At 37.4% G+C, this 19,612-nt stretch overlaps 2 protein-coding genes across 2 annotated transcripts; both read left to right on the top strand.

Annotated features, from left to right (window-relative positions):
* The first annotated feature begins 4,397 nt into the window (after positions 1 to 4,397).
* LOC143399243 (protocadherin beta-6) lies at positions 4,398 to 6,928 on the top strand. Its single transcript, XM_076855957.1, has one exon. It carries the CDS (start codon positions 4,598 to 4,600, stop codon positions 6,926 to 6,928), a length of 2,331 nt encoding a protein of 776 aa, XP_076712072.1. The 5' UTR covers positions 4,398 to 4,597.
* Positions 6,929 to 9,625: 2,697 nt separating this feature from the next.
* LOC143399814 (protocadherin beta-17-like) lies at positions 9,626 to 12,016 on the top strand. Its single transcript, XM_076856839.1, has one exon. It carries the CDS (start codon positions 9,626 to 9,628, stop codon positions 12,014 to 12,016), a length of 2,391 nt encoding a protein of 796 aa, XP_076712954.1.
* The last annotated feature ends 7,596 nt before the right edge of the window (positions 12,017 to 19,612 follow it).

The raw sequence follows: 19,612 nt of genomic DNA, 5'->3' as shown, positions 1-19,612 counted from the left end.
TCTCAACAATTGATAGAAGAACTAAAGAGAAAAATCAGCAGAGTTAACAGAAGAATTCAACAGTATCATGAACTATTGGCATCTCAGCTGTATGTACAGAACAACTCACCTAACAACTCAATACACATTGTTGTCAAACACTCACAGAACATACACAATGTAGACCACATCCTGGCCCATGGCAAACAAACCTCAACCACTTTAAAAATGAAATTAGACAGAGTGGGTTCTCTAACCATAATGGAATCCAATTAAAAATAAAATAAAAGGAAAATCTTCAAACACTTGGAAACTTAACAAGGCACTTGTAAATAATCTAAGAATCAAAGAGGATGATGTCTCAAGTGAAATTTAAAGAATGGAGTCCTAATTAGAAAAAGATATATTCCATGATTGTATAATTACATCAAATGAATTCTATTGTATAACTAAAAGAACCAATGAACAACAAAATAAAATACCTGTAGTAATTTTTTAAATAAATAAAAATACATTTTGTTAGCCAAGCAAAGTGATACATGCCTATAATCCCAGCAACTCAGGGGTCTGAGGCAGGAGGATTGCAAGTTTGAGGCCAGTCTCAGCAATTTAGTGAGACCCATCTCCAAATAAAAGGGCTGGAGATATGGCTCAATAGTAGAGTGCCCCTGGGTTTAATTTCCAGTACAATAACAACAAATGTTGAATGGAATACTGATACATATAGTACAGTATCAACATATCAGTATTTGGGATAGGATAATTTTAAGCACACTAAGTAAATATGTTAAAAAAGATAGAAAGTCTAAATCAATTACTCAACACTTTGGTAGTTACAACTTCCATCTTAAGACTCTAGAAAGAAGATGAGAAAAATAAAAAGGAGGCATGCCAAAGGAAGAAAATTATGATGATGATAGAAGCCAAGGAAATTAAAAGCAAAAATAATAGAGAAAATATAAGAACTAGTTCTTTAAAAATTCAATAAAACTGACAAACCTCTAGCAACAATGATCAAAAATCTTCTTACTCCACCACATCAGATTTAAAATATAATTTAGCATCAAATTTTTTTATGTTTTCTAATTTTCCTTCAGTGTACCTCCTATTATTTGGGATATTTCTTACATGATTGTTTACATATCATCTTTTTCCTATTCCTGAATTATTGTGTTGTTAAGGTCTGTAAACAAGTCTGGATGGCGCCTGGCAAAATGCCAGAGGGAGTGGTTTGTGAAGTAACAAAAGTGAGCCATTAAGTGTGGAGATTCCTTATTGGTTGACTGCTGTATTTAGTTTATGCTAATTAAGATAAGCTGTGTGGAATGTATAAATATCCCTACGGTTGTACAATAAATGGCTCCTACTCCTGCTGTATCAAGGTACACAAGTTGCTCCTCACACCCCACCCCCGTTATTTTGCCCAGCCAGCCGGCTGCGGCATTGTGCTTTTCTTTTCATATAATGAAATTACAGAGAATTGTGAGAAGTCCATTTCATCCTTGAAGGGTAGTCTTTACCTTTCAATTTGGCAAACTTGAAGAATTTCTGAAATATACAATGGAATTATAGGAAAACAAGTATTTGAAACACAAAAGGGAAATCAACTTGATAAGGTATGCAATGATATAAGTTAACTAAATGAAAATAAATATAGTGTACTTTGCAAGTTTTCATAAAAGAACTTTTTCAGGACATTGGTAATAATCGAGCTAAATTAACCTTTATAACATCTTTAGTTTCAGTTCCACATACATGAGCATAAAGAGCATAGGGCATTGTGATTTTTTTTACATTGTCTACCATTCCATGTCATTGAAAGCAAAGATTGAGATCTTGCTATTCAGATATTAAAAGACGTTGGAGAATATGATTAAAATTATTCACAATGAAAGCATTTATGTTCCATATCTTGAAAAAGGTGTGTATTACATGGATCAATTCATTTGTTACAATGGTACCATTAAGTTTGGTACCTTTCAATTTATGTAAACATTACCTCCAGAAAAGGACAATACAAAAAGTAAATGTGTAGTGGAGGTAGAAACTGAAGAGAAAGTTACAGATAAAACAAGACAATGTTGTGAAACTGAATGATGTGTTTGCTTTGTGTATGTTGGAAATTTCCATAATAAAAATATTTTAAATAATTCCTTGTGAGAACATGTTTATGAAAGCCAAGTCAATTCAAAGTCACTCACGCAAATCAAATTAAAGCAAAAAGGATAAAATCAGAGACGTATTCTCCTGCAGATATCTAATGTAATCAATCCACTTTCTGTAAAAAGGCAACTTCTTGAATACCCAACTGATATCTTTTGGGAGGATGTTCAGATACTTTCTCTTTGCCATGATTATCATTGTCCTCAAAAAATATTTCGCTGATATAAATTGAACACATACTGTACTGCTGATGAAGATTGCTTTTAAATGAGAAATAATTCAACAAGCAGTATTGAGGATACCTGATGTGCTGCAATCATACAGAGTGAGTACAGGACTTTGGAAGACAAGATTGCTGGAATCAGAACTTCAGTCCCCACTCAGAAGGATGCATTTAGAAGTGAGCCATAAATTGCCTTATTTCAGAAAATAAACTAAATCCATCTGATATTGTCATGATTGTTGGTTTTGTCTCATCAATTCCTTTTTCTTGTTCATATCCTCAAGAGATAGTCCATTCTCAGTAATATTTAGTGAGTGAGTCCTGGAGGCGAGTCACATTGATATTCTATATCCTTATGGCTTTACATATCTGATTTACCCATAAAATGACCTTAGCTTTTCAGACTATTTTATTTAGTTTTATTTGTTTTACCTGGCATTGAAGTATTTGGAAAATATCTTCATTTTTAGTTTTGCATCATCTTGGCTCTTCTGTGAAGTAAATTTTTCTTGACCTCAGTGGATTTCACCTCTAAATAAATATGAAATCCACCACAAATAAAAATTATGCTTGGCATATTTCATATTCTTATATTTTCACTTTTTCCATGCTTTCAGGATATTTAGAAAAATGTTGCCAGTTGTGGTGGTGCATGCCTACACTCCCAGCAGCTAGGGTGACTGAGGCAAGAGGATCACAAGTTCAAGGCCAGTCCCAACCATTTAGTGAAATCCTAAGCAACCCTGTCTGGGGATGTGGCTCAGAGGTTAACTCCTGGGTTCAATCCCCAGTACCAGAGAGAGGACAGAAGAGAGAAGAAAGGAAAGGAAAGAGGAGGGGAGAGAGTAATGAGGAGAGAAGAGAGGAAATGGAATAATTTTTCAATTTATCTGAGCAGAAACTGGTGGGATAAAGTGAGCATAGTCACAATGTTCTGTCATTGAATTCCATGGTTTTCACTCAAATGTTAAGACACCTTTTCACATCAACTTATTTAACCTATATTTATAGGACCTGGATAAGAAAATATGACAAAGGTAGTTCTTGAATATCTTCTTTTGCATTGTGATATATTCTTAGGAAAAGGACATTTTTTTATCATTGTAACCAATATGAGGAGAATTTGAGAAAATGTTAGATCAAAATACACAAGACTCTTCAAACTATGACCAATTCTATTAATACAAAATGAAGATTAACACTAAGAAGCTTCTGACAAATATAATTGATTGTTCCTAATTCCTTTTCTGAAACATTTAACTTACTTTGATGCTTCTGTCATAAGTAACTCTTGGTTTCAACTTTTCTTCTAACAGCCTAATTGTTTTCTTTACTGTGCACACATCACCACATTTCAAAGTAAGTCTGTTGTTCATGCCATTTGAGTCATATAATTTAGAAAATTCATTGTCTGTTTTACGATTAGTGTGTTAAACATCTTTTACAATTTGGATAGTTTGTTGATGAGTTTGTTGGGACAGGTAAATAATATACTTTATGGACTGCATGTGGTTCAGTGGTATAGCCCTTGTCCAGCATGCACAAAGCCCTAGGCTCAATCCTCAACAATGCCAAAAAAAAAAAAATTTTTTTTACACTGCTTATCAAAGATAAATTGTACTTCTAAAGAATCAAAGTTGATTATAGGAGTTTGTTACCTAAGAGAGTGATTTTTAAACGTTAATATGCATAAGAATCACTTAATGAGAATCACATAGGGAAAAAGATTGAGGTGTAGATTGCCCTTAGCACCAGACAGTTTGATTGAAATATCTGGAGGGAGCCAAGGAATTGACTTTAAAAACAAAAATTTTAAAACACGCACACAAACAAGCCTTCCAAACAACTCCTTATGCCTGTGCTTCGCACACTCCATTTGAGTAACACTGATTCAAACTAAGCTTAGATTTCAGAAGCATTGTTAACTTGAAAATACTTCATGAAGTTAATAACATGACCGCGTGGTGGCGGTGCAGGCTAAGAGAATGAATAAAAGCTCTGAAGATTTGGTGGACTCCCACTTCACCCAGAAACCAAAGAACGAGAAAATACAGAACACATTTACAGCTAGAGCTAAGATAGATGTAATCGGTAAGGGAGTCGTAGCTGGATAAGCTATAAGGAGGAATTAAAAATCTATATTCAACAAAGACGTTTCAAAGGGTCTATGGTCGATCTGGAATTGGGAGCTGAAAAGGATTTCCCCCTCCGGAATTGGAACCAGACATAACAATGGAGATGGTGAAAACAAAAATACAGCACAAGAAAAGGCAAGTAGCTACCTTTATTATACTGATGCTTTTGTGGGAGGTGGGTTCAGAATCAGTTCAGTATTCCGTAATGGAGGAGACAGAAAGTGGCACGTTTGTGGCTAACTTGACAAAGGACCTGGGACTTAAGGTGGGAGAGCTGGCAGATCGGAGCGCCCGTGTTGTTTTCAAAGGAAGCAGGCAACATTTGCAGCTTGACCCACAGACTCATGATTTGCTGCTAAATGAAAAACTGGACCGGGAGGAACTCTGTGGCTCCACTGAGCCCTGTGTGCTACCTTTTCAGGTGTTACTGGAAAACCCCTTGCAGTTTTTTCAGGCTACCTTGCGAGTCAGAGATATAAATGACCATGCTCCAGAGTTTCCAGCCAGAAAAATGCTCCTGAAAATATCAGAAATTACTATGCCAGGAAAGATATTTCCTTTGAAAATGGCGCAGGATTTAGACGTTGGCAGCAACAGCCTTCAAAGCTACACCATCAGCTCCAACCCTCACTTCCACGTTCTTACCAGCAATCGCAGCGACGGCAGGAAATTCCCAGAGCTAGTGCTTGACAAAGCATTGGATCGCGAGGAGCAGTCCCAATTTAGACTAACCCTGACCGCCCTAGATGGTGGGTCTCCGCCCCTATCGGGAACTTCAGAGATTCAAATCTTGGTTTTGGACATCAATGACAATGTCCCTGAGTTTGCTCAGGAGCTCTATGAGGCGCACATCTCTGAGAACAAACACCCTGGCTCCCTGGTAATTACCGTCTCAGCCAGAGATTTAGATGCGGGATCATTTGGGGAGGTATCTTACACCTTATTTCAAGACGATGATATTAACCAACCCTTTGAAATAAATGCAATAAATGGAGAGATTCGACTGAGAAAAACTTTGGATTTTGAAGAATTTCAGTCTTATCATGTGGATATTGAGGCCACAGATGGTGGGGGCCTAACTGGAAAATGCTCTTTAATCGTACAGGTCCTGGACGTGAATGACAATGCTCCTGAATTGACTGTGTCCTCACTTAACAGCCCTATAGCTGAAAACTTGCCAGGAATAATAGTGGCAGTTTTCAGTGTTTCTGATGCAGATTCTGGACCTAACCAAGAAGTTATTTGTTCCATAGACGACAATCTCCCCTTTCTTCTAAGACCTTCAGTGGAAAATTTCTATGCTCTGGTAACAGATGGAGCTCTGGACAGAGAGACCAGAGCTGAGTACAACATCACCATCACGGTCACCGACTTGGGGACACCCAGGTTGAAAACCGAGCACAACATAACCATCCACGTCTCTGACGTCAACGACAACGCCCCTGCCTTCACGCAAACATCCTACACCCTGTTGGTGCGTGAGAACAACCAACCCGCCCTGCACATAGGCAGCATCAGCGCCACAGACAGAGACTCAGGCACCAATGCCCAGATCACCTACTCGCTGCTGCCAACCCAGGACTCGCACCTGCCCCTCGCCTCGCTGGTCTCCATCAACGCAAACAATGGTCAGCTGTTCGCGCTGAGGGCGCTGGACTTCGAGACCCTACAGGCCTTCGAGTTCCACGTGGGCGCCACAGACCAAGGGTCTCCCGCGCTCAGCAGCCAGGCACTGGTGCGCCTGGTGGTGCTGGACGACAATGACAACTCGCCCTTTGTGCTGTACCCAATGCAGAACGCCTCTGCGCCCTGCACAGAGCTGGTGCCCAGGGCGGCAGAGCAGGGCTACCTGGTCACCAAGGTGGTGGCAGTGGACAAAGACTCGGGCCAGAACGCCTGGCTGTCATACCAGCTGCTCAAGGCCACGGAGCCCGGGCTGTTTGGCGTGTGGGCGCACAATGGCGAGGTGCGCACCGCCAGGCTGCTGAGCGAGCGCGACGCGGCCAGGCACAAGCTGGTGGTGCTGGTCAAGGACAATGGCGAGCCTCCGCTGTCTGCCAGCGTCACGCTGCACGTGCTGCTGGTGGATGGCTTCTCCCAGCCCTACCTGCCGCTCCCGGAAGTGGCGCCCGAGCGCGCGCAGGGGGACTCGCTCACTGTCTACTTGGTCATCGCCTTGGCCTCTGTGTCATCTCTCTTCCTCTTCTCTGTGCTGGTGTTCGTGGCGGTGAGGCTGTGCAGGAGGCGCAGGGCGGCGCCGCTGGGTGTCTGTTCTGTGCCTGAGGGCCACTTTCCTGGCCACCTGGTGGACTTTAGTGGCACTGGGACCCTGTCCCAGAGCTACCAGTATGAGGTGTGTCTGGCTGGAGACTCTGGGTCTGGTGAGTTCAAATTTTTGAAGCCTATTATCCCCAACTTACCTCCTTAGGGAACTGGAGGGAAATTGAGGAAAGTCCCATCCTTCAGAATAGCCTCCTATTCTGTGAAATATTGTATTACTATACTAAACTATACTAAATAGAAGTATTCTTTTTTTGTAGTTGTAGATAGACAGAATGCTTTTATTTTATTATTTGTTTATTTTTATGTGGTGCTGAGGATGGAACCCAGTGCCTCACCAATGCTAGGCAAGTGCTCTGCCAGTGGGCTACAGCAGCAGCTCCTGGAAATGTTCTTTAACTTAAATTCATGTTATTGATTCTGTTTTGATTTTCCCATTCTTTTATTACTATTCATTATGCTGAAATTTTAGAAGAAAAGTCAGATACCAGAGATGTACCATATTTTATCCATTATCCATGTGCTTCATCTTTTTTATTACTCTCACCTACTTTTTGATTAATTAATTTTAATTGGGTATATATGACATCAGAATGCATTTTGATTGTACACAATTGCAACACAACTTTTCATTTATCTGGTTGTACATGATGTAGCAACTCTCACCTACTTTTGACAACTGAAATAAAAAGTAATTTTTTAGTAATTAAGACATTGAAAATTAACTATCCTTTCAAAAACCTATATTCCAAAATCCTTACAATCCTATTTCTAAGAATTGGTTACAGTCATTTCTCTACTACTTTGGAGAACTATTTTTAAATTGTATTTGAAAGTATTTAATCTCCCAAAGGAAGTCTCATTTTGAGATAACTCCACCAGTGTGTATGTAACTCTAAATGCTAAGACAGATAAATGTAAAAACAGCCATTCATACTTATATGCATATCACTACACCATAATAATTAATACTTTCTTTGGATATAGACTTTGCTGAACTGTCAACACAAAAAATTGCAATTTGTAAACCTCATATAAGAATATCATGGTCTTTTTTCTTAACACTAAGCTAATTATAAATGATTAATAAATATTTGCTTAATGTTATTAAAATTTCAGTAATGATGGTTTAAAATTGATTAATGTTAATATCTTCTTTACAATAAACTACGCTTGCCAATGAGTGAAGTTATTAAATATTTCTTATGTTCTTATTTTTGTTTAACACTTTCAAAGTTCAAAGGTACTGTTTTGTAAAATCCAAATTATATTTTCAAATTTCTCTGGTTTTCAAGCTTTTATATATGATACTAGCCAAGACTATGTACTGTATTAGACTGATTATTAAGGAATATCAGACTTTCCTTTCTACTGCTGTGCAAGCATCTTTTATCTCTATTAGCCACAAAACCATTTACATTCACAGGTTAACCTAACATTTTCTCTTTTTTGTATCAGTTATGTTTGTGATTTTTTTAATGAAAATTCTCATTTCAACTTGCTACAAAAGGCAGACAATTCACATTAAATTACAAGTGAACTTTTATTTTTATACTTAATTAAAACAAAAGTAGGTCTCACTGTATTTTGTAACCAAATAAGTCCAATTTTTACGGATGATTTCCAATTGGCTTGAAGAGTGTTGATAACATTTACTATTTGAAATTTTCAGATACTTATCCTTTCCTCTGTCAAATAGAATTATTTTTTTGTTGAGAAGATTTTCCTCTTTCACTATTCATACTCCAACCACATGGCATTAGTTGGAACTTTGTTGTTTTTCTTTCTTTTTAAATTTTATTTTAAATTTTTTCTTGTTTTATTGCGTTTTGTAATTTTTTATTTGTTCTTCTTAGATATACATGATAGTAGAGTGTATTTTGTAGTTTTTCAATTCCCAGGACTCCATAGGCCAGAAAATGTACACCAGAATAGACTACTGTCTAGTGCAAAAGGTCAAAACACTTCCCCCAGAAAGTATATTTTTTACTTTTTTGTCTTTATTGTCTTTTTCAAGTTTGTTTGTAGAAAAGACATTGCCTGAAGTCTGAGCTTACACTGTTTCAAGTAAAACGAGTGAGTATTTTCTCTTTAGTTCACTGGGCATTACATCCAGTGGGTTTATGAAGGGAAAAAAACCCCAGAACCTATTTAAGCCTAGGACTGAGAAGAAAACACATTTTAATTTTTTTCATGAGTTATAGTTACTTTGCAATTTAGGAACAGAAATCAGATTTTAAAAATCATAATTTTGCCTAATTAAATATACAAATTAATATCTGTAATAGAAATAAACTCCACAAGACAAAAAAAAATTGTTTCATTTACTGTTGATCCTTAGAAGCTAAAAGATTGCCTGCACAGGTAAATATTTGTTAAATGAATTTGCCTCAGCAGAGTTTGTTTACTGGATTTTCTATTATTTAGGACTAATATATTACTTTTTTTATAACTATTGTTAGCTACCTGAATAATACTGCAAAATGGGTTCAGGAAAGGGGATTGTATAAACACTATGACCTACAATTTATGGTAGCTCTTGCTATGTATAAAAAATTATCTGAATTTGTAAAGCAGAACGCTTGGTGGCGCTGCAGGCTAAGAGAGTGAAAAACTGCAGTCAGTGACTCCTTGAAAACTGAACAGTTTCCGGCAGTTTAAAAAGGAACCGTGTTACATTTCTAGGGGTAGAATATTTCAAAGAAGCAGCTGCCCCTATGTCAATCGTATTTTTTTTTTAAAAAAAAAAAAGATTAACTTAACATTATTAAGTCTAGATAGTGGAGTTGGATACAAATCAATTATTGTGTATTAAAATACTGCATCTTTTGGACCTGAAGGAACAATGGAGTCTCCGCTCCCCAAAGCGCCTCAGAAAAGGCAAGTGACCATCATTATTTTATTGTTTCTACTGTGGGAGGTGGGCAGTGTAACCGTTAAGTATTCCATTCTAGAAGAAAGAGACAGTGGTTCTTTTGTGTCCAACCTAGAAAACGATCTAGGGCTGGGCATAGGGGAGCTGGCCAAGAGGGGCGCCCAGATTCTTTCCCAAGGGAACAAACAGCACTTAGAGCTTGAACAAAAGAGTGGGAATTTGCTCCTAAAAGAAAAATTGGATCGAGAGGAGTTGTGCGGGGACACGGAGCCATGTATACTGCATTTCCAGGTGTTAGTGAAAAACCCGGTGCAGTTTATTCAAGGTGAACTACACCTCCAAGATGTAAATGACCATGCCCCAGAATTCTTGGGAAAGGAAATCCTCCTTAAAATCGCGGAAAGCAGCCAACCAGGGACTCTGTTTCCTTTGGAAATAGCTCAAGATTTGGACGTTGGTAGCAACACAGTACAGAACTACATAATTAGCAGCAACTCCCATTTTCACCTTCTCACTCGCAATCACAGCGATGGCAGGAAATATCCCGAGCTGGTGCTGGAAAGAGCCCTGGACCGAGAGGAGCAACCCGAGTTCAGGTTAACCCTCACAGCTCTGGATGGTGGGTCTCCGCCCAGAACTGGAACTTGCCAGGTTCTCATCCTGGTTCTGGACATCAATGACAATGCCCCTGAATTTGCTCAAGGACTCTACCAGGTGCAGATCCCAGAGAACAGCCCTGTAGGTTCCCTTGTCATAATCGTCACCGCTAGAGATTTAGATGCTGGGATCTATGGGGAGCTCACCTACTCATTTTTCCAATCCCCAAATCAAGTCATTCAGGCCTTTGAAATAAATAAAGCCTCAGGAGAAATTAGATTAAAAAAATTGTTGGATTTTGAAGAAATTGACTCTTACCACATAGAAATTGAGGCCTCAGATGGTGGAGGTCTTTCAGGAAAATGCACTGTCGCCATAGAAGTGATGGATGTAAATGACAACGCCCCTGAACTGACTATGTCATTGCTCATCAATGATATCCCAGAAAATTCCCCAGAAACTGTAGTCGCTATTTTCAGAATTTCAGATCCAGACTCTAAAGACAACGGAAAAATGATGTGTTCCATTCAAGACCATCTACCCTTTATTCTGAAACCTACGGTAGAAAACTTCTACACTTTGGTCACAGAAGGAGCACTGGACAGAGAAACCAGAGCCGAGTACAACATTACCATCACGGTCACCGACTTGGGGACACCCAGGTTGAAAACCGAGCACAGCATAACCATCCACGTTTCTGATGTCAACGACAACGCCCCTACCTTCACGCAAACATCCTACACACTGTTGGTGCGCGAGAACAACCAGCCCGCTCTGCACATAGGCAGCATCAGCGCCACAGACAGAGATTCAGGCACCAATGCCCAGATCACCTACTCGCTGCTGCCAACCCAAGACCCGCACCTGCCCCTCGCCTCGCTGGTCTCCATCAATGTAGACAATGGGCAGCTGTTCGCATTGAGGACACTGGACTTCGAGGCCCTGCAGGCGTTCGAGTTTCACGTGGGCGCCACAGACCAAGGCTCGCCCGCGCTCAGCAGCCAGGCGCTGGTGCGCGTGGTGGTGCTGGACGACAATGACAACCCACCCTTCGTGCTGTACCCAATGCAGAACGCCTCTGCGCCCTGCACAGAGCTGGTGCCCAGGGCGGCAGAGCAGGGCTACCTGGTCACCAAGGTGGTGGCAGTGGACAAAGACTCGGGCCAGAACGCCTGGCTGTCATACCAGCTGCTCAAGGCCACGGAGCCAGGGCTGTTTGGCGTGTGGGCGCACAATGGCGAGGTGCGCACCACCAGGCTGCTGAGCGAGCGCGACGCGGCCAGGCACAGGCTGGTGGTGCTGGTCAAGGACAATGGCGAGCCTCCGCTGTCTGCCAGCGTCACGCTGCACGTGCTGCTGGTGGATGGCTTCTCCCAGCCCTACCTGCCGCTCCCGGAAGTGGCGCCCGAGCGCGCCCAGGGGGACTCGCTCACTGTCTACTTGGTCATCGCCTTGGCGTCCGTGTCGTCGCTCTTCCTCTTCTCTGTGCTGGTGTTCGTGGTGGTGAGGCTGTGCAGGAGGAGCAGGGCGGCACCCTTGGGTGTCTGCTCTGTGCCTGAGGGCCACTTTCCTGGCCACCTGGTGGATGTCAGTGGCACCGGGACCCTGTCTCAGAATTATCGATATGAAGTTTACCTGGCGGGAAGCTCTGAGACTAGTGAGTTCCAAGTTCTTAAACCAATGCTCCCCAACTTACTGGGTGAAGGTGCTGGTAAGAATACCGAAGAAAACCGTAACTTGAGGAATCATTTTGGGTTCGATTAGTAATGTGATTTTGACAATATGAGATAAATTATTATATTCACTAGTCTTGTAAATTCTTTACCCTTTCATTCACGTAAAGAAAGTACTAACGTGTGGTAGTAATTATTGTATATATAAGAATTTCAACCTGTAGTACTATTTTTTCATTGTTTCCATTTCTTAGGTATCTCACATAATGCACGTGGACACCATAGCAGAGAAATCAAGTGGTGTTTTTTCATTTGGTCCTGTTTTTGCAAGTCACAGATATTTTCAGGTTTCTTTTTCAACTTATTAGTTGGTACCTTTTTATGATTAAGATAATCATTCTCCAAACTTACTGATTACCCACAGGAATTATTTGTAATTAATGTCTCTTAGTTTTTTAAAAAATAGTTTTCATTTATGCAATAAATTTAAGTGACTTTATAAATTGTGTTTCTGTTGTTTTGTTTCAAAAACATAATTGTCTTTCTCAAAGAAACCACTATTTTATCTGGATGGTGTTTACTTAAGTTGAGTAGTTTCTTATCATTCAGTTAGGTGATCTATTATTTTATGGGATTTAATATCTATTACGTGAAAAATTTTAAAACAGTGGTAGACTTGTGACTACTTTTTCATTATAAATGGGTTTGGTACTGAATGATTCTTATTTTTCAAATTATATTTACTCACATCATTCAAACATATATAATAAGTACAAAAATAAGATTAACATAATAATTCTGCTATCCAGAAATAATTTAAGTAACATCATTCTAAAATATTCTATTTGGACTGAGGGTGTAGCTCAGTGGTAGCTCACATAATGAGCAGTCAAGAAGCTGAGTTCCATACCCAAGACCACATAAAAAGAGTATAAATAAATATACCTCTAAATATATATAAGAATGAATTGTTGGGTGGAGATAATTTATAAAACTGATAATAAACTGATAGTTTCTAATTAAAATTATTAGATAAAATGTAATAAAATGAGAAATTATAAAATTTTCTTAGGCTTAGACAAATAATATCTATGAGATTTGAAAACAAGATTATGATGCATATGAAGAACAGCAAATGTATCTCAGTGGTTATTTAGTGGTTATTCAATCCCCAGCTCTGCCCAAAAGTTGCTGCTGTGGTGCATACTAAGAAATTAGCATCATTTAACTGTTTTGTTTAAAAATGAGAAAATAGTGCTGGGAATGTAGCTTAGTAGTGCTTACTTAGCATATGTGAGACCTTGGGTTTGATCTCCAGCACTGCAAAAACAAGTACATAATAATAAAGTAAAATGAGCAAATAAACACTTTTAAATCTCCTCTCTCCTCATCAGGCTTATATTTTGTGTGATATATACCTATATATTACCTTATCAATATTTGTAACATTTACAATATATTTGAAAAGATAACTTCTATAATCAGCCACTTTATATTTTTAATTGAAATTCATATAATGCTACATTTTTAAATTTCATTTGACTGCCCAGAGGTAATCACTTTTGATATTTGTATCTGTTCTTCCCTATTTACTTTTTTTAATAAGACATGGTTTGTTTTGTTGTTGGCTTTAAATTTTTGCAATGCTGGGGATAGAAACCAGGGCTCACATATTCTGGATGAGTGCTCTACAACTGAACTACCTCTCCAGCCACTACTTCTGTATTTCTAAATAATATGTCTATAAACTGCTTTTTTCTATTTTCAGTTTTAGATATCCTTTACTTCCTTTCTTAAACAGCACACACAAACATTCACACATACACATATACTTTTACATTTTCTCTACTCCATCCTCCAAATTAGAAATATCATAATTGTTTATATTGTGTATAAATAATTAATACTATGCAAATATTGATTACATCTGAGCCTCAAGAGGAAAAAAGAAAAGCCACTTTGTTTAGCCTTAAATTAATAGTTGCCTCCTTTTTCATCTTATTTACTTTTCTATCTACATAGTTTTAAGGTATTCCCATGCTTTCTAAAATCTAAGGCTCACAATTTGATATTTGGACTCAAAAAGATATCTATTAGTTTCATTCTTTTCTCTTCAAGCCACTCTAGAGCAAAACAAACTCCTGTTCAACAGTATACTATTTGCTCTCTAGACCTATAGCATAGCTAGTAGTTTGCATTACCCTCATAATGGGAATCTTATCTTCCTTTTGCATTTGATTTCATTTTCTGGATTTTCTACTTCTCTCTTATTATTTCCTTTGGAGTTCCTAAAGAATATTTGCTATTAATGTATTGAGAGATTGAATATCTTAAAATTCTAGATGTCAAAAGATTCAGTGTGAAGATTTTATTGTGTGCAAAGTTATAGGTGGAATTATTTGCTACTAGTACTTTGAAGGCATTCCTCCTCTGTCTTTTAATCTCCAGTGTCAAATATGCATTAACATTCTGACCATCCATGTTTTTCTGAGAACCACTGTTTTCCCTCTGGGTCTCTGGATCTCCACCAGAGCAATTTTACCACCCAGAGACATTTGGCAATGTCTGGAAACATTTTGATATTCACAACTGTAGGACATTCTTCTCCTTGGTAGATATGCTGTTAAATATTCCACAATCCATGGGTCAGCTTCCCACAAAGAATTAACTGACCTCAAATGCCAGTAGTGTTGAGGCTGAGAAACTTTATATGAATTTACCTTCTTATATATAGCACCAGCATTCTAGAATTTCACTATTGTGTTATAGTGGAAAAAATTTTTGTCACTCATTGTGCTAGGTACTCAGTGAGACCTGTCAATCTTGAGTTGTACTCTTCAAACTAGGACATGTTTAAGAATTTTGTGGGTTTGTTTTGTCATTTAAAAAATTATTTCCTCCACTCAATGTTCTTTGTTTTCTATAACTCCTTTTAATTTATAGTGAGCTCCTGGGTTGATATTTAACATTTCTTCTTTCTTTTCCCCTTTGTTTTAAAAAAATAACAATTTATGTTGAACCATCCTTGCTTCATTTGATCATGGTGAATAATCTTTGTGTGTATGTGTGTGGATGTGTGGAGGGGTGATGGTAGGGATGAACCCAGGGCCAAATGCATGCTATACAAGTGCTCTCTCACTAAGCCACACCCCCAGTCCGTGAATAATCTTTTAAATGTGCTATTAGATCCAGTTTGCCAGTATTTTGCTAGATCCAGTCTGCCAGTATTTTGTTCATTAAGGATATTGCCTTGCAGTTTCCTACTTTTTGTGTGTATATGGTGCTAGGGATCTAACCCAAGACCTTGTGCATGCGAGGCAAGCATTCTACCAACTGAACTATATCTCCAGCCCTAGTTTCTTATTTTTGCTGTGTCCTTGTCCAGTTTTGATATCAGAGTATATGTTGGGAAGAATTCCTTTCTCTTCCATTTTTTTGTGATAATTTAAGAAATTTGGTGTTATGTATTCTTTTAATGTTTGGTGGAATTCAGTAGTGAAGATGTCTAGTTTCGGGCTTTTCTTTGATGGGAGACTTTTTATTACCGATTCAATGTTATTAGTTGTTATGAGACTCTTTGGATTTTCACTATTTTTTCATGATTCAATCTGGGTAAAGTTTTTATGTCCAGGAATTTTTGCATTTCTTCTAGATGATCAAATTTATTAGCCTATAACTGATCATAATACTCTCTGATGAACCTTTGTATTTATTTCCATGGCATCAGTTGTAATGTTTCCTTTTTAATCTCTGATTTTACTTGAGTTATCTATTTTTCTTAATCTAGGTAAGGTTTGTCAGTTTTATTTATATTTTTGAAGAACCAGCTTTTTATTTCATTGATATTTGGCATTGGTTTTTTTAGTCTCTATTTCTCCTTGGATCTTTTATTTATTTTATTTTATTATTTTTTGTGATACTAGGGATAAAACCCATGTTTGCTCTACTGCTGTAGAGCAAATCCAGTCCTTTTTTAACATTTTGAGACAGGGATTGTTTTCAGCCTGGCCTCAAACTTACATCCTCCTGCCTCAGCCTCCCAAGTAGCTGGGATTACAGGTGTGCATCACTCCACTCAGCTGAATTACCCTTTGATCTTTAATATATCTTTGCTTATACTAATATTGGGTTGGGTTTGTGTTTTTGTAATTCCTTAAAAGGCAGCAACAGGTTGTTTATATAAGATTGTTCTGCTTTTTTCACATAGGCACTATTGCTATGAACTTCCCTCTAAGTATGGCTATTGCAGTACCCCATAGGCTTTGGTATGTTGTGTCTTTATTTTCATTGGTTTGAAATATTTTTAAAATTTCCTTCTTGATTTCATCCTTGATCTGTTGATTTAACAGTAAGTTGTTTAATATTCACTTTTTCTTATAGTTGTTATTATCCTTTGTACTTATTCTCCTGGATTCTAGCAAATATTCTCGCTTATTTTTGCATGCTTCTGACTGAATTTTAAACTTTTGATATCAGTTTTACTTTCAAAAGCTATTTTTTTGTTCAATGAACTTTTATTTTGACAGAAGCCTCTGGTTTTAAATTCTTTGGTGAGCTATAATTCATATACCATAACAATAACCCTTAAAAATCGAATCTATTGGATTTTTAGTATATGCAAAATGTTGTACAGTTATTACCACTAATTCCAGAACATTTTCACTTGTTACCCCCAAAATCCAGTACCCATTAGCAACCGCTTTCATAACCTCCTTCCTCTAACCTCTAGGAACTATTAATCAATTTTCTATCTCTTTGGTGTTCTGGACATTTCATATAAATGGAATCACACAATATGTAACTATTTGTGTCTAGATTCCTTTGCTTAGCATAATGTTTTCAAGGTTCATCTATGTAATAGTATGTATCAGTACTTCTTTCCTTTTTGTGGCTGAATAATATTTCATTGTATGATTGTGCTACATTTTGTCTATTCTTCAGTGATAGACATTTATTTGGGTTTATGTATATTCTTGGTTATTATTAATAATACTGCTATGTAAATTCATGTGTAAGTTTTTGTGTGGACATATGTTTTCAATTCTCTTGAAATTGAAGATTAAAATATACTGAAGATTAGAATTGCTAGGTCATATAGTGGCTATGCATAACTTTTGAGTTATCATCAAAATTGTTTTCCAAATTGACTGAAGCATTTTATATTTCAATCCACAGTATATGAGGAATCCAATTTCTATACATCCTCTTGTTATTTTTCTTTCTAACTCTTGCTATCCTAAAAAGTAGGAAATAGCATCATTGTGGTTTGATTTTATAAATAATGATGTTGTGCATTTTTTCATATACTAATTGGCCATTTAAGTATCTTATTTGGAAAAATGTCAACTCAGATCCTTTGCTGGATTTTATCATTGAATTTTTATTTTTTAATTAGTTTTTTTTAAAGAGAGAGTGAGAGAGGAGAAAGAGAATTTTTTTAATATTTATTTTTTAGTTATCGGCGGATACAACATCTTTGTTTGTATGTGGTGCTAAGGATCGAACCCGGGCCACACGCATGCCAGGCGAGCGCACTACTGCTTGAGCCACATCCCCAGCCCTTTTAATTAGTTTTAATGCCTTTATTTTATTTGTTTATTTTTATGTGGTCCTGAGGATTGAACCCAGTGCCTCACGCATGCTAGGCAAGCGCTCTACCATTAAGCTACAGGCCAGCCCAAATTTTTATTTTTTACTGTTAAATTGTAATAATTCTTTAAATATTATGGACTAGACTCTTATCAGATATATTATTTTTAGATATTTCTCCATTCTCTATTATTTTACTTTAACTATTTTCCTTTGAGGCACAAAAGCTTTTTTAAAAAACTTATGTAGCTCATGTTATCTTTTTGTTGTTATTGCTGTTACAGAATGCATGAGAATTACAGACTACCACACTTATTAGGCCAAATTGGAAGGGAAAAAAGCCTTTTAATGAGCATGCCAGGCAAGTGGTTGGGAGCAGGCTAATGTTTCAAAGAACTCCCAGCGCCGAATTTTGGAAGTACAGAATTTATGAAGGCAAAAACCAAAACCCACAAAGATAATTGATGTACATATGCCCAGAAAAGAACTTGTTGAGACATATTTTGATTATATGAGAATTGTTTTGATTAGTCATTTTTGTTATATATCAGGGCTATAGTCAAGAACATGGGAAGGTCCTACTGAAGTGTCAACATAGGCAGTTGTCAGGAGGCTGAAAAGAAAACATTTTAAGCAAGCATACAGTGAAGTCAGTTCAGAACAAAGTGGTGTTACTTTTGTTCTATTTCATTTCAATTGTTGCTTGTACTTCAGTTGTTATTATCTAAGAAATCGTTGCCTTATGCAAGATCATGAAGGTTTACCCTTTTTCTTCTAAGGGTTTTATGGTTTTAGCCTTCACCTTTAGGTCTTTAATCCATCTGTGGTCTTTTATTTTATTACAGGAAGTGGACATTCTTTGTTCTCTCTGAAGATAAGTTTTTAAAATATTTATTCTAATACCAGCACTTTATTTTTCTTCTAAGTTATTTTTCATTCTGTTTTTTTGGTCTCGACCTTCATGATAGAGACTTTATTTCACTGCTTGATTGTGTTTTTATTGTTTTAATGGGGCAGTGAAAAGTGGATTAGACATTAAATGTTTACATGGGACAAGTGGAGTGGTGGTCCTCACCTTAAGGTATTGAAATGGAATATATTGTTTGGGGACTAAAAGTCAATATTTTAAGTCTTTTATCTTGGATCCAGGTTATTCTCCAGAGACATGTTTAATAAGGGCGGGCATGGGTGGGATGAAAGGTATTAAAAAGTTGATACCAAGCACTTTGAGAGTTTCTTGGTTTAGGGGATGTAGTACTAATCAGTGTGTAGAAAACGTTTAACCTTCTTCTCATGAAGATCTCAGCCTCGTCCTCAGCTGATTCTGTGTCCGTTTATTCACAGACTTTTCTATTTAACCTTTAGAGATACTTATCTCATTCTCTGACACTATGAGAAAAGGGAATGTACCTTGCTTCACTGACTAGTAAAGGAATTCTCAGATTTAAGTACCCCTTATACAGATTTTTCAGTCAATGTAGTCTTTTAACCTCTTCCTGGACTCTCAACTTGAATCATTACTTTGGCTGAATTTTTCTTCTTAAATTTTTCCCCTTCTCTTTTGAAAGCATAAATAATAAAATGTGTCAGTTACCAATTATTTATATTTTTTCATTTTCCATAATTTTGGTGGTCTCCAATTCTTGTCTTTAAAAGTTCATTTGGGGCTGGGAATATAGCTCAGTTGGTAGAGTGCTTGTCTCACATGCGAAAAGCCCTGGGTTCAATCCTCAGAACCACAAACAAAATAAAAAGTTCATTTATTTAAAAGCCTTTGCTTTCTATCACCTTAACGAGGCTTAAGGAGGGAATTGTAAGGGAAACTGGTATGCTCAAACTGGAATGAAATGCAATCTTTAGTCATATTATCCCAGCTTCTCCTTACCTGATTCATTTATGGTTTTTAACCTATTTATTTGCTTTATTTCATCAGATGTAGTCCTTTAAATAAGAGTTTAGACTAGCACAGAGGTGCACACCTGTAATTTCAGTGACTTGGGGGGCTAATGCAGGAAGATCACAAGTTCCAGACCAGGTTGGGCAACTTAGTGAAACAAGTAAATTAAAAAAATAAATTATATACAAAGGGCTGGAGTAG

This window comes from Callospermophilus lateralis, chromosome 5 (genome assembly GCF_048772815.1).
Source record: "Callospermophilus lateralis isolate mCalLat2 chromosome 5, mCalLat2.hap1, whole genome shotgun sequence".
NCBI classification, from domain to species: domain Eukaryota; kingdom Metazoa; phylum Chordata; class Mammalia; order Rodentia; family Sciuridae; genus Callospermophilus; species Callospermophilus lateralis.
The sequence above is the reverse complement of the archived record's forward strand: the minus strand, read 5'-3'. Positions and strand labels throughout refer to the sequence as shown.